The 16,167-nt window shown below is 40.1% G+C and overlaps 1 protein-coding gene across 2 annotated transcripts in view; it reads right to left on the reverse strand.

Annotated features, from left to right (window-relative positions):
• The window catches only part of LOC126295181 (nuclear pore complex protein DDB_G0274915), a 132,064-nt gene that overhangs the window by 34,865 nt on the left and 81,032 nt on the right, over positions 1-16,167 (reverse strand). For both annotated transcript variants that reach the window (XM_049987486.1, XM_049987487.1), the window contains exon 10: positions 14,098-15,570. In XM_049987486.1, the coding sequence (XP_049843443.1) occupies positions 14,098-15,570 (1,473 nt within the window). The remainder of the gene's footprint in view (positions 1-14,097; positions 15,571-16,167) is intronic.

Raw genomic sequence — 16,167 nt, forward strand, 5'->3', positions numbered from 1 at the left:
TAGACATTAAGAATAAAGATTTTGATTGTTAATATCATTTGTTGTATTGAAAAAGCTTTGAGAGTTTTAGCATACAAAATTTGGAGGCATTACTTTTCAGCACACCTTTGTGTTTATCAGAGGACAATTAATTAAATGACAACAAAGCTTGAACAGATTGGTGTTGAAAGAAATACACTAATCGACCAACAAATTATGAACCACTGCCCACTGTGACGTCGGACGCTGCCCAGTCTCGTTGCAGGCATGTGACGCAATCACAAAAGTAGATAAGAAGAGCAGACACTGACAAGGAATCGTCCTAAAGAAGGCACGGGCTGCAAATGGAGAAATCCATTGCATATTATTATTACACAGAGCCTGCCAACGAGTATATTGAGACGGCGAAGCTTGTTGAATGTTCACTCGATAGTGTCGTGAGCACCTACAGAAAGAGGTAGAAGGATGGTGGAATTACCACTGGGCGCTAATGGTCGGATGTTCGCCACTCTGCACAGAACCTGGTGTTCAGAAGCTTGTCTGCTCTGTGAAGTACGATAGATGGTGATCTGTGACATTTCTCCGAAAAGAGCACAACAATGCTGGGACACGTGTAATGGTTTCAGAGCACACTGTTCGTCGTGCACTGTCGAACATGGAGCTCAGCAGCAGTAACACATTCACATGTCAACTCAATGAAATTGTCAATTAAAATTGCAGTCGACGCGTCCCCATCGGTATTTGACCGTCAATCGACGGAAATGCATCAGTTTTTGGGTGAATCACATTTTTGCTACACTAGGTCAATGGCTGTCTCCAAAAATGCCACCATTCAGGTGGACGGCGGCTCGGAATGTGTCGCAAACTACAGATGCAGGCTGGTGGAAGCAGCATTATGCTACGGGAGATGTTCTCCTGCACTTGCGTGGGATCTGCGGTAGTGATCGAAGACACGCTGACATCTGCGAACCACCTGCATCCCTTCGTGCTCGACATCTCTTCCGCTGCAAAGTCATCTTTCAGCAGTGTAACTGTCCGTGTGTCTGAGCCAGAACCGTGCTACAGTGGTTTGAGGAGCATTATAGTGTACTCGTGTCAATGTCTCAGCGACTAAATTTGTCTGGTGTAAATCCTGTGAAATCCATTGAACAGGGCAATGTCACCACATATGCACACCAGTGGCCCATTATTTATGCAAATTACATGATCTGTTCACAGACATCTAGTCTCCACAAACCTAACAACAAACTGTCAGATGCCTGAGACGCAGAGTCACTAATTTATTTCATTTGGAAGACAGACAAACATGTTATTATTCAGGTGGTCATAAAGTTTTGGCTCCTCAGTGTATTGCTGGTCAATTAGCAAAACTGAGAAATATTATAGGTTCCTTTCAACCTCTAGCATAGAAGACACTGTCAAGGAGAAATATTCCACTAGCAAGAAAAACAGCACTTTTATCTATATTTTACTAGCTGGTCCAAATAGCAATTAATTTTATGAAATGGGTGACCACAGAGAATTTATTATGCAACAAGATGGAGTGAACCCAAAATAAACAAATTAAACTCCATTTTGTCTCAGTTCTGCAGCAGGACTGAGAAACAAACCAATTAAACACTCCAATATCTCAGTGCCCCATTAATTGCATTAGATGAATCGGTAAAACAGCTGTAGTTTCATAGCATGATCTCTTCACAGTTTCAGACAGATGGAGACATGGTACAAATGACTACAGTGTACGTTGACACACGATGTGTATTCTAGTAGAACATTCAAACATAAATATAGTTGAGAAATCACACACATTATAACATTTCCATTCACACAAGAAACATTATATGATATAGTTTCTAATTTATTGAGAAATGTAGAAACATAACGATCATACGAATGTCCAGGGAGCAAAAAATTCCTAGTGTACGTGCAGAGAAAAATTTGTATCAACAAACAACAACTGCTCCACACAGCAACAGCAGCCAGCAGATATGGAAAGGGAATATAGAAAGTTACCTGGTGAGACTATTTTAGTTCACAATAGAATTAAACTGGCCTTGAACAGTACCACCAAGCATTAGTACGAACAAATTACGCAATAAATAAGATGCCAGAGGAAGACAATTACAGTATACTGATTAAAAGTGGGAGGAAAAAAGGAGTACATAGAAAGAAGCACTAAGGAAGTTACTAAGAGCACAGAGCATTTACCTCCATTCTAGGTTTCATCTAGTAGCCAGTGAAAATGCTAAGATGGTTTTCTCAACTTTCTCATTAATCAAATTTTCTATAAATGTATTTCCGGCTGTTATGACTGTTTGGTAATGTTTTAATTTTGTGACTAATTATGTCGTTTATTCTATTGTGCCATAAATGTTTTTCATTGGTGATATATTTTACAATCATATTAAATATTTAAATTTGTTGTTAATTTTGATTTCCTGTTTTCTGTTGTAATTTTCTTGGTGACTGGTGGGTCAGTTAACACAATTTCTGTTTTTTCGAAGGATATTCTGAAGCTGATCCTCTGTGCTATTTTCTGTAACAATTTAATTATTGTCAAGTTTCCCAAATGTTGATGGACAGCAATCACAATTACTTCTCTCTGACCTCTCTGGGTCTTCAAATTTTTATGTTCTTTGGTTTATCTTGTTCCATTCTATTATTATATATGCCCATACGTACTTGAACAGCACTAGTAACAAAACAGCCTTCCTGTCTTAAGGGTAGCTGGAATACCACAAAATAGTAAAAGAAAAAAAAATTCAGTTTTTAAGCTTATAAAAATAATTTGAAATTTTATGCTTAAAATGGTGCAAAGTTTGTTAAAAAATTCCAGTTGGAAGTTTTTTTATTGTATTTTTCAAAATTATATATGCACTCATGGAAGTTACCCAACTTGTGATGTGTTTAAACCTTCATATTTGTGAAAACATTACATATAGAAGAATGTGGATTTCAAGCTTCTGTTGTAGAATCTTTGATCTTTCCATTGCTACCATTGTCTTGGCAACTACATGTGTTTATAGTTCACTTTTTGATCTGAGTTTGTGTTTTGAGTCTAGAGTTTCATTTGTCCCTTGTTTGAAGTTTGTTATGTGTCTTATTTTTACTTTTAATGGTGGGTGTTACAGTTTCTACGGTGCCCTGAAATGCATCATTATTTAAAAAAGACTAAGTTCTGCAGGAATCAATGTGGAAACAACCTCTGCCTAAGTGAACAACATTTACGTAAGTGATTCTGCTTCAGTACTTGGATGAATGGTGAAAGTTCTAACATTTTTACATCTGAAATATGCGAAGCACATACGCCCACTAGTGCATCAGAAAAGAAGTTATGTAGCTAACTACATAACTGAAGCTACAGGTGAAACTAATGAACGTATGTTTTCTTTGACTATTTTTAGTAAGTTTATGAAGAAGTGTTTCTGTTATAATCTTTGTGGAGGCCCATTTGATATGAACATAACAAAATCTATACGACTTTTCAGCCAAACTGCTATAGTTTGTGACCAGTGGTGAAAATGAGACCTGTTTTTGGAGCTCTAAATAGTTAGTAACAATTTTTTTCAGAGTCATATCAGGCTACTGTATGCAATGAGAGCTGTTGGCAAAGTACATACAGCTGCTCAAACACTTTTTGCCATAATGAATCTTCCACCTCCACCTACTAAAATAGAGAATTACACTAAAGTAATAGGAGACTGCTCAGTCTCCGATTTATGTATGGAAACTGCTATATTGTGCTTCACTGGCAGCAATGATGGAAATCCAGATATCCCTTGGACAGAACCTGGCAGAAAAGTGGCCACACTGTAAAAACCACTGCTGTTACTGTTACTGGTGTGAACAGTGGCAAAATTTTTGATTGCGAAGGGCTCACTAAGCATTGTTACCACTCTGCATTTGATAAGGAAGATGAAGGTACAAGTGGAGGGATGGAGACTGTTGCTGCTGTGAAAATTTTACAGATTGGAAAAATAACGGGGAGTATTTTACACAAAATTCCTCAGAGATGGGGACTCCGTGGCTTATAAAAGTGTGACAGAATCGAACCCATATCATATGTCAATAAGATGATAATTATATTAGAATGCGTTCGATCACATTAAAAAAAGAATGGGCACCTGTCAAAAGAAACTGAAGCAGAATCTAAAGGAAAAATTTTTGTCAGATGAAATCATACATGAACTTCAACAGTACTATAGTATAGCAATAAGAAATAATGCAAATAATTTGCAGGAAATGAAACAAGCTGTGTGGGCAACACAACATATTTGCAGAAACGCTCATGCTACTGGAGAACTTCATCACCACACAACTTCTATAACAGTGGCTGTTTTGGAAGCAATTAAACAAACATACAGAGACTTGAGGCATCCTGATCTTCTCAGAAAATGTCTTCACGGTTGTACCAAAAATCTGAACGAGTCGTTCGACAACCTCGTAAGGAATCGTGCACCTACGAAAATATCTGTTGGGATATAAACGTTGGAATGGAGAGTCTGTGATTCTGTTATTTCATTCAATGATGGCCATGTGGATAGGTTAAGTGCCATGGCAAGGCTTGACATTGTTCCCAAAGAGGTCTTCAACTTCTATGTACCTTTATCTCGCAAACCACTAAACCAGTAGCATTCAAATTTTCAGAAATGCCATAAAACAGCTGAAAGAGGTCACTGAGCTAGAATAATGACAAGAACTGGCTTATTCTCTGAATCAGGGAAATCTATGTTAAATTTTTCCCAATATGCTGAAAACAGCTGACAACATTTGAAACTATAACAGTTCCTGAGAAAAAAAGTACACGAAGTTAGCAAAGTTAACATTGGCGACATTGGGCATGCCAACTCCCCTTAAACTGGTTTTTAGGGGGGAATAACTTAGAAAATACTCCTCTGAATCTGACATTACATTTTCTGTTGTTAAGGTGAGTTCCATGACTATGACTAATTTTGGAGACTGGCCAAAAATTCTTAAGATTTTCAATATTGAAAGTCACAGACACTGTCAAATGCCTTCATAAAAAAATAAAACAGTTATTGCAAGAGGCTCACTGTTTCCTGTAATGGGCCACGATTTATTTTAAAGCGGGGATCTGTTCTGTATAGCTGCTTCCGGATATGAAGTCTCCCCGATATTGCTCAACTTCTCGCTCTAGTCGTCATTTAATGCTAACAGTCAAAATTCTGGGGATAACTTTGCATGTGCAGTCCTCTGCAGTTATCTGAATTGCTGTCTTCCTTTTTGGAGAAGTGGGTCGACTACAGTCATTATTCAAAGTTCAGTGGTATTTATTTGGTATACAAATTTCTAATATGTGGGCTGCAATTTAACAATTCAGGACAGAATCTTGTCTATTACAGTACAGAGGAAAGAACAATCATTTTTTACAGTTGTGTGTATTGGTACGAGTTTTAATTGGTAATTGAGTGTCACAGATAACCTCGTAAAACCTCAGTTCCAATGTGCTCACAGATTTCAGTTACAAGAATCCCATGAAAGTAAATTTACTCTATCTATTTCCATTTACTGATGTAATATATGGATTAGGAGTAAGCACAAACATTTATTTTAAGTGCAATAGAATATTTGTATCACCAAATAACTGCAACAGGGCCAGTACTTACAACATGGGCCCACAATGAATGTTATACGGTGAGATTGCTTTAGTCCACAAGCGAAACTCAGTTGACAATGAGAAATTCAACTGAGTATTAGTATGGACAAATCAACAGCATTTATACATAAAAGCTAGGAAAATGACAGCAATGTACTGACCGGTGAGAGGCATTGTGGAAGACTATAAGAGGAAGCTAAATACAATTACACAAAGGTTTTGTATAGCAGACAGTGTAGGTGCTACGACAGTTCTCAAAAGAGCTTTTTCAACAAAGAAACTTTCAGTAAAATTAGTGAGCAATCCTCTTTTTTTACATTTCATTGGACGAGATTAGTCAACTTTCATAACAAGAATCTTTCAGTTTCCACAACTTCTTCACTCTCTCGGATCTCAACTTTCTTCCTTAGTCCGAAATAGCCCTTCCCGTGGTCTGTAAGAATGAGCTCTCAGAAGCTTCAAGCAGACGGACGTGTGGCAAAAATGATTACCAGATTATGCACTCTCAAATGAACTACCAACTGCAAATACTATTTTTGAAATCATAAACACTGTTTTAATGTTTATTTTCTTTTTCCCCCGAAAAGTAAATAGAGATTTTTAGTAGTTTGACTTCTAAGTTGATTAGAAACTTCAGATACAAAGGACACTGACAAATTTGGATTTTAATTGTAAAAGTTTCTAGTTTAAGTGTAGTGGAAGACTTGTATCACCAGATAACGGCTGTCCCATACGGCAACAGTAGTCAGTACTTACAGTATGGGCACGCACGATGTCGTCTGGCGATATTGCTTTAGTCCACAAGCGAAACTCAATTGACAGTGAAAAGTGCAATCGAGTATTAGTATGGACCGATACTGCTGCATCTACACATATGGCGCCAGCATAAGGTATTACAATGTACTGATTGTCAGTGCCCAAAAATAGAAATAAAGAAAGATGTGGCCAACAACTGGTGGGCTTCAAATCTCCTTTTGAGAACACCAAGAGACTGAGTGTTTGACTAGTAAAAATTACGCAGTGAAACTGTCGTTCCACTATTGTTATTTTGTAATAAAACCTGGCATAGTTCAAATAAAGTAGTCACATTTTTGTGTGTGTATATATATATATATATATATATATATATATATATATATATATATATATATATATATATATATATATATATATATAACTTAAATTCCTACAGATGGCTTCAGTTGTCTAATATGAGTATGATTCCAATAGTGCCGTTTGTTGGATGCAGAAGTTCCACTGTTCACCGTGTCTGTCTCAATTTGGGTGTTCCTAATACCATTTTTCTTCCTGGATGTGCTTGCTTGCTGCTACTTGATATAAAAAGTAATACGAAAAACTCATAAGTTCATCATTCACTTTCGATTTATTTCACAGGGAAGTACAACTTTGTTCCACGACTGCGTCACAACAGACCACAGCCGACTCTACAAATGACAAAGAATGACTCTAGCTTCAAAGATATTCCACACGACACCCAAACTTCCGCTTGTAAGAAGTATCTTTGATATTGTTCGTCATATCCACCAATATCAATCAATATATTGCAATTTTTAAACATAATAGTAAATTAACATAAAAAATAAGTGGATTATAATTTATAAAAATTCTGACAAAAATATAAGAGAAAAACATTCACCACTTCGCCCGCTAAATTCGGTATCGGTAATTTCAGTTAAAAATAATACATCTCCCAGATCCATTACAGCAGGCACCAAAGTTTATATAAATAGGTAAATGGACAAAAAATTTATCACATAATAAAGCATTTATTTCACATATTAACAAAATGGAAATGGCCTTTCGACTAACTGAACACATCTACAATGAAGAGATCGAAATCCTTAAATATCGGACTCTCACATTTGGGAGGACGGCAGTACAAACCCGGGTCTCGCCATTCAGATTTCCCTAATCGCACCCGGCAAATGTCGGGACGATTCCTTTGAAAGAGCACAGCCGATTTTCTTTCCCATCCTCGACACAATCCGAGCTCGTGCTCGAACTCGAATGACCTCATTGTCGACGGGATGTTAAGCATTAATCTCCTCCTTTCTTCTCCTTAAATACCAAAATTAGAAACTGCTGCATTTTCTGACCAGAGTCTCTATATGTGACTGGGAGAAACTGGGGGCCAAAGACGGAAAAATTCTAAGAAGCAGCCCAGATCTCATTATCATAGAAAACAGCAAGTACAAAAGACGGCACAACCGTGAACTATATAAGCACGTGAAATAGTGACACTATATCTATGAGCATGATCTGTTTAAGGAAAAGCTATAAACAATCAAAGGTTTCCAGAAGGCAAAGTTGAAGACAGAGTAGGCACAAAACAAAGAGAGAAAAGAATGAAAACAGGAAACGGTTGCAGAATTACTGAGCAGCACTTAAAGGTCAGAAAAAAAAGACACAGTCAAATTGACTTCCTCTCTCTAGTACGCCAAAACGAAGAAAGAAAATGGAGAGCAGGACTGTGCAACTATGTAAGAGTATGTAGTATTAAATTTTCTGTTCTAAAAATGAAGATATGAAGGATTCACATACAGGTTAGTATAAATGCTAAATACTTCTATAAACAACTCCTTCATCAATGAAATTTTTGCTAAATTTAGTGAGTGACTTCCTTTAAATAGGCTATTATTTAGCAAATGGGGACATAAACTTTACCTTAGAACTGATAGGAAAAACGATAAGTGAAACAGAACATTCGGTTTTTACTGAGGTGCATACTGATAGGAACTTAATTGGTAAATCGTGTATTACAGATAACTTTCCAAAACCACAGCATTTGCAGGCCCACCAATTTCAGTTATGAGAACTCCAAGAAGTCAGTTTACTGTGCCTACTTATGCTTACTAATGTCACAAGGAATAACATTCTGGGGAAGCTCTACACTCAGATAAGTATTGTCAGTGTGTTGGCATATGAAAGAGTCCTCCCCTGTGATGCAGAAGCATGTGGACTGGTAGATGCCAGTATTTCAAACATTAAGAATGAGGGTTCTCCTAAAGTGATAATTAACACTTTCATAAATAAAGTCAAGTATAAGATGACACCCTATTTTTAAAAGACTCCTTGCCAAAAATTTATTTCTAACATATTCTGACTAATCAAAATTACAAGTTTCTATTGACGTAAGGTATCTTCCCCCCCCCCCCCCCCCCCCAAAATCAGTCTACTGACTGGTTTGATGCGGCCCGCCACGAATTCCTTTCCTGTGCTAACCTCCGCACATGCAACCTAGGCCTCAATTATTTGCTTGATGTATTCCAATCTCTGTTTTCCTCTACAGTTTTTGCACTCTACAGTTCCCTCTAGTACCGTGGAAGTCATTCCCTCATGTCTTAGCAGATGTCCTATCATCCTGTCCCTTCTCCTTATCACTGTTTTCCACATATTCCTTTCCTCTCCGATTCTGCGTAGAACCTCCTCATTCCTTACCTTATCAGTCCACCTAGTTTTCAACATTCATCTATAGCACCACATCTCAAATGCTTCGATTCTCTTCTGTTCCAGTTTTCCCACAGTCCATGTTTCACTACCATACAACGCTGTACTCCTGACGTACATCCTCAGAAATTTCTTCCTCAAATTAAGGTCGGTATTTGATATTAGTAGACTTCTCTTGGTCAGAAATGCCTTTTTTGCCATAGCGAGTCTGCTTTTGATGTCTTCCTTGCTCCGTCCGTCATTGGTTATTTTACTGCCTAGGTAGCAGAATTCCTTAACTTCATTGACTTCGTGACCATCAATCCTGATGTTAAGTTTCTCGCTGTTCTCATTTCTACTACTTCTCATTACCTTCGTCTTTCTCCGATTTACTCTCAAACCATACTGTGTACTCATTAGACTGTTCATTCCGTTCAGCAGATCATTTAATTATTCTTCACTTTCACTCAGGATAGCAATGTCATCAGCGAATCGTATCATTGATATCCTTTCACCTTGTATTTTAATTCCACTCCTGACCCTTTCTTTTATTTCCATCACTGCTTCCTCGATGTACAGATTGAAGAGTAGGGGCGAAAGGCTACAGCCTTGTCTTACACCCTTCTTAATACGAGCACTTCGTTCTTGATCGTCCACTCTTATTATTCCCTCTTGGTTGTTGTACATATTGTATATGACCTGTCTCTTCCTATAGCTTACACCTACTTTTTTCAGAATCTCGAACAGCTTGCACCATTTTATATTGTCAAACGCTTTTTCCAGGTCGACAAATCCTATGAACGTGTCTCGATTTTTCTTTAGCTTTGCTTCCATTATTAGCCGTAACGCCAGAATTGCCTCTCTCGTTCCTTTACTTTTCCTAAAGCCAAACTGATCGTCACCTAGCGTATTCTCAATTTTCTTTTCCATTCTTCTGTATATTATTCTTGTAAGCAGCTTCGGTGCATGAGCTGTTAAGCTGATTGTGCGATAATTCTCGCACTTGTCAGCTCTTGCCGCCTTCGGAATTGTTTGGATGAGGCTTTTCCGAAAGTCAGATGGTATGTCGCCAGACTCATATATTCTACGCACCAACGTGAATAGTCGTTTTGTTGCCACTTCCCCTAATAATTTTAGAAATTCTGATGAAATGTTATCTATCACTTCTGTCTTATTTGACCGTAAGTCCTCCAAAGCTCTTTTAAATCCCGATTCTAATACTGGATCCCCTATCTCTTCTAAATCGACTCCTGTTTCTTCTTCTATCACATCAGACAAATCTTCACCCTCATAGAGGCTTTCAATGTATTCTTTCCACCTATCTGCTCTCTCTCCTCTGCATTTAACAGTGGAATTCCCATTGCACTCTTAATGTTACCACCGTTGCTTTTTTTAATGTCACCAAAGGTTGTTTTGACTTTCCTGTATGCTGAGTCTGTCCTTCCGACAATCATATCTTTTTCGATGTCTTCACATTTTTCCTGCAGCCATTTCGTCTTAGCTTCCCTGCACTTCCTATTTATTTCATTCCTCAGCGACTTGTATTTCTGTATTCCTGATTTTCCCGGAACATGTTTGTACTTCCTCCTTTCATCAATCAACTAAAGTATTTCTTCTGTTACCCATGGTTTCTTCGCAGCTACCTTCTTTGCACCTATGTTTTCCTTCCCAACTTCTGTGATGGCCCTTTTTAGAGATGTCCATTCCTCTTCAACTGTACTGCCTACTGCACTATTCCTTATTGCTGTATCTATAGCGTTAGAGAACTTCAAACGTATCTCGCTATTCCTTAGAACTTCCGTATCCCACTTCTTTGCGTATTGATTCGTCCTGACTAATGTCTTGAACTTCAGCCTACTCTTCATCACTACTATATTGTGATCTGAGTGTATATCTGCTCCTGGGTACGCCTTACAATCCAGTATCTGATTTCGGAATCTCTGTCTGGCCGTGATGTAATCTAATTGAAATCTTCCCGTATCTCCCGGCCTTTTCCAAGTATACCTCCTCCTCTTGTGATTCTTGAACAGGGTATTAGCTATTACTAGCTGAAACTTGTTACAGAACTCAATTAGTCTTTCTCCTCTTTCATTCCTTGTCCCAAGCCCATATTCTCCTGTAACATTTTCTTCTACTCCTTCCCCTACAACTGCATTCCAGTCGCCCATGACTATTAGATTTTCGTCCCCCTTCACATACTGCATTACCCTTTCAATATCCTCATACGCTTTCTCTATCTGTTCATCTTCAGCTTGCGACGTCGGCATGTATACCTGAACTATCGTTGTCGGTGTTGGTCCGCTGTTGATTCTGATTAGAACAACCCGGTCACTGAACTGTTCACAGTAACACACCCTCTGCCCTACCTTCCTATTCATAACGAATCCTACACCTGTTATACCATTTTCTGCTGCTATTGATATTACCCGATACTCATCTGATCAGAAATCCTTGTCTTCCTTCCACTTCACTTCACTGACCCCTACTATATCTAGATTGAACCTTTGCATTTCCCTTTCCAGATTTTCTAGTTTCCCTACCACATTCAAGCTTCTGACATTCCACGCCCCGACTCGTAGAACATTATCCTTTCGTTGATTATTCAATCTTTTTCTCATGGTAACCTCCCCCTTGGCAGTCCCCTCCCGGAGATCCGAATGGGGGACTATTCCGGAATCTTTTGCCAATGGAGAGATCATCATGACACTTCTTCAACTACAGGCCACATGTCCTGTGGATACACGTTACGTGTCTTTAATGCAGTGGTTTCCATTGCCTTCTGCATACTCATGTCCTTGATCATTGCTGATTCTTCTGCCTTTAGGGGCAATTTCCCACCCCTAGGACAAGAGAGTGCCCTCAAACTCTATCCGCTCTCTCTCACAAGGCAGTTGGCAGAATGAGGCTGACTTCTTATGCCGGAAGTCTTCGGCCGCCAATGCTGATTATTTATCAAAATTTAGGCAGTGGCGGGGATCGAACCCGGGACCGAAGATGTTTTGATTATGAATCAAAGACGCTACCCCTAGACCACGGGTACCTGCCTATAAAGTTTATATTACACATATTCTAAACTTATGTCTTTTGCTGATTGTCTACATTTTGATAATATATAAAGAAGATAGTTTACATCAGTTTTTACCATTCCGCCCCAATCTGGGACCAGTGAACTACTTTTTGTTCACAAGGATCAAAAGAACCCTGAAAAGAACTCAGCACAGGACGCTGGAGGCAGTAAAAGCAGCTTCGACTAGTGCACTGGAGGAGATCCCTGTTGACGATTTCCAGGGTGCCTTCAATGATCGGGTAAAGCGTCGGCCACTGTGCCTCGAAGCAGGGGGAGAATAATTTGAAAAGTTCTGAGAAGATTTTAAACTGGTACTGAATAAATAATTTTTAAAAAAAATTATTATTCGCACTTTTGGAACGGACCCTGTGTATGAGAACTTTTATTGCAAACCTATTCAAAAACAACACAAGTTTGTAAGTTGATAGAATTTTAAAGTATAACTGAGATAAAAAGGGAATTTATTTCTGCAGATACCCTGACAACAAGTCAGATTGTACTAAAACTTGCTGAGCCTCTTCTCAATTAGGCCAAAGACTCTGAATGGACAACCACAAAACAGCGTGCATTTGTGTCAGTAAAGAGATATGAATGTAGCTAGCAGACTTGCAACTGAACAAGAAGAAGGTACCTGATGTCTTGAAAAGTGCAAGGATCAAGAAAAGTGTACTTGTAGCATATCACTCACAGAGTGTTATGGTGCTAAAATGGATGGATAAAAAACGAGTTCTTTATTTCAACATTCCATAATGATGCAGTTGCTACAGCAATCAACGTGGGCAAAGAGCAAAGAAAGCCTTAATGCATTACAAAACGCAATTTGTTTATGTGTAGTGTAAATTTGAATATCAGAAACTACAGCCTTTTCCAGTGGAAAGGAAGAAAGGTGTTAAATGGCACACAAAAACATTTAGAGGGCTAACGAATATTGTAGTGCACAATGATTTTATTGTTTATAACGCAGTGAGAGGATGGGGGAAGAAATACATGTAAATTCCAGTCTGCTTCTCATACAACAGTTGCTGGAAATTCAGGGAAAAAGTGCAGCTTCACCTTGATGTGTGCGGCCTTCAAAATTTCCTGTACCTGAAACGCTCACAACAAGGCATTTCACTGAGAAAATCCCACCCACAGAGAAGAAATAGGAAACATTGTTTTGGTGCTTAGACTGCATTGTAGGACTTACTTTTGAAGACAGTTTTGAGGTATACCATACCAAAAATTCATTTTGATGGCTAACGTATATTTTAATCGTAATAAAGATGTATTGTTAACAATTCCTGAAAATTTCATTACTTTTGAACAAATAGTTTCTGCACTAGAGAAATCTGACTGAAACGCTGCATTTGCATACCACCTGGCTACATAAGCTACCATCAGCATGCTAGATGCATGTACGGAAAATACCAGCGTGAGGGGTTAATATGTTAGATTATGAAAACTGTCCTACTTCACAGTACACTGGTTGTTGTAGATATTGCTGCTGCCAATTCTTAGGCAATTATGTTAAATGCAATCAAGAGCTGTCACTGCCTAAGAATTTACAGCAAGAACATACTTGACAAAATGTGTGCTAAGGAGGACAGATTTCACAATCGAACAAATTAAAATAGGCACTGTTGTAATAGTATTCTAAATATTCACATGGTAGTTTGCTTTCTATATGTAGTTCATGTTGAACTTCACAAAGAATGTGTAACTGACAGATATACAGAGGTACATAATATGCCAGTGACAATGTGTTATAAACACAAAAATTGGTTTGGCTAATAAATGTTTTAAGCATAGTTCGTAGTGTTTAGATGGCCTTTAAAAAATTATTTACAAATTGTGGAGCAGCAAGCATTCAAGACTTTTTACTCTGTATTTAATCTGTACCTTTATGGCGCACACTTTTTCTGTGAGAAAGTTACTGAACTGCTCTTTCAAATGAAATACAAAGATTAATGCACATTAGGCTACAAAACCATTACTTTCCAGTACAAACCTGTGCCAAAAGGTGGCCGGTTGGCTCCACTGGTGCCAAAAGTAGGTGTGGCTGTCCCGAACACAGAACTCTGGGTGGTAGCAGCTGCAGAGCTCGCTGCTCCGAAAGACGGTGTGGCGCCAGACCCGAAGACAGTCGCCCGATTTGCAGAGCCGAATGCGGGAGTGCTTCCGGACGAACCGGATCCGAATGTCGGCACTTGTCCGGTGTTGGAGCCGAAAGTGGGAGTCTGTCCGGAGCTAGATCCGAAGGCAGGAGTCTGACCAGTTCCACTGGCTCCGAATGCTGCCAACTGACTGCCGGAACTGGGTGCCGCTATTTGACCAGAACTGCCAGCACCGATCGCAGGTGTCTGCCCAGTTCCGAAAGCCGGTGCCTGGCTCGTGGTGACCGATCCGAATACTACTGGCCGATTCTGAGAGCTCGAGCCGAATGCTGGCAGCTGATTTGTGGTGGCAGACCCAAAAGCGGGTGCCTGACTCGTAGGGATTGCACCGAAAGTTGGTGTCTGTGTCGCCGTAGCAGATCCAAAGGTTGGGGTCTGAGACGATGTACCGGCTCCGAAGGCTGGTGTCTGAGACGATGTACCAGCTCCGAAGGCTGGGGCCTGAGTAGTCGTACCAGATCCGAATGTCGGAGCCTGAGATGTTGCACCAGATCCAAAGGCTGAGCCCTGAGATGTACCTGCTCCGAAGACTGGGGCCTGGGTAGATGTACCAGATCCAAAGGCCGCGGTCTGAGAAGTTGCTGCAGATCCAAAAGCTGGGGTCTGAGATGTTGTACCACCTCCAAAGGCCGGTGCCTGAGTAGTAGTGCCAGATCCAAACGTTAGAGCAGGAGCTGTAGTGCCAGATCCAAAAGCTGAGGTAGCAGCTGTAGTGGTAGATCCGAAGGCCGGAGTAGCTGCCGTACCAGTAGATCCAAAGGCCGGAGTAGCTGACGTAGTGCCAGAACCGAAGGTTGGAGTGGCAGCCGTAGTGCCAGATCCAAAGGTCGGAGTAGCAGGCGTAGTGCCAGATCCAAATGTCGAAACCTGAGAAACATTACTTGTGCCAGATGGCGTCTGTGACTGGTTCTGCGTTGTAGAGCCGAAAACTGAAGTCCCGAACACCGAAGACTGTGTAGTCGCAGCTGTTGAACCGAACGTCGGTGCCTGCGAGGTGGTGGCGTTACCCGCTCCGAATACGGGTGCCGCGGCACCCCCGAATATAGACTGCTGTGCGGTTGCCACAGTCGTAGCCGGAGTGGCTCCGAAAATCCCTTTCTGCGGGGCAGATCCAAATGACGGAGTAGGTGCGGGGCTCGGCAGAGAAGCCTGACTCTGTGACACGGCCACTGCAGCAAATGGAGATGCTGCCGTCTCTGTAGTAGTCGCTTTCGAGTATGCAGCACTAGAGCTGAAAATCGAAGGCTGACTTGCCGTAGCTCCAGGTCCCGATGTCGCCGCCTGCCGACCGACCTTGTCTGCCGCGCCTGCGGGACAGGGAGAGAAAGTGAGTGAATCATTTGTTCTTATCTTAGCACTGATGTCTGCATAGTAAATAAGCCCAAATTATCAGAGTACGTTTGTGTTTCAGCAACTGAAATTACAGAACCAATGCACAGAGCCTGACAACGCGATCAGCAAATAATGGTTTAATTTGCTCACTCTGCGTGACAGTGGGAAGATGGCGTGCAAGTGGACAGACATTCAGTACAGTCAGGTGACGTACCGTCATTACTTCCAACATTTCATGCAAATAACCTGCTCCAAAACCACTGATCTCACAAGAGGACCTTATGCACTGGGTGTCTTATTTACAGGACTAAACCAGTATGACATATTTCTCAAACACAGCGTGACATATTTATAAAGTACACTTGGGGGTGGAGGGGGGTGGGTTGCAGTATGAAGGAAGATGGTTTTATCCTGTGTACGCAGCTGGGGCCACGCCACTGATTTTTTGTGAAAACATCACAATAAAATCCTAAGAAGTGTATCATAATAATATGTAATTTCACTACCAATATCTCTAATACAATGTTTACACAGACTGGTATAATGGTTAAAGAATAGATAAATCACCTAGC

The sequence above is a fragment of the Schistocerca gregaria genome, chromosome 11 (genome assembly GCF_023897955.1).
Source record: "Schistocerca gregaria isolate iqSchGreg1 chromosome 11, iqSchGreg1.2, whole genome shotgun sequence".
Classification (NCBI taxonomy): Eukaryota; Metazoa; Arthropoda; class Insecta; order Orthoptera; family Acrididae; genus Schistocerca; species Schistocerca gregaria.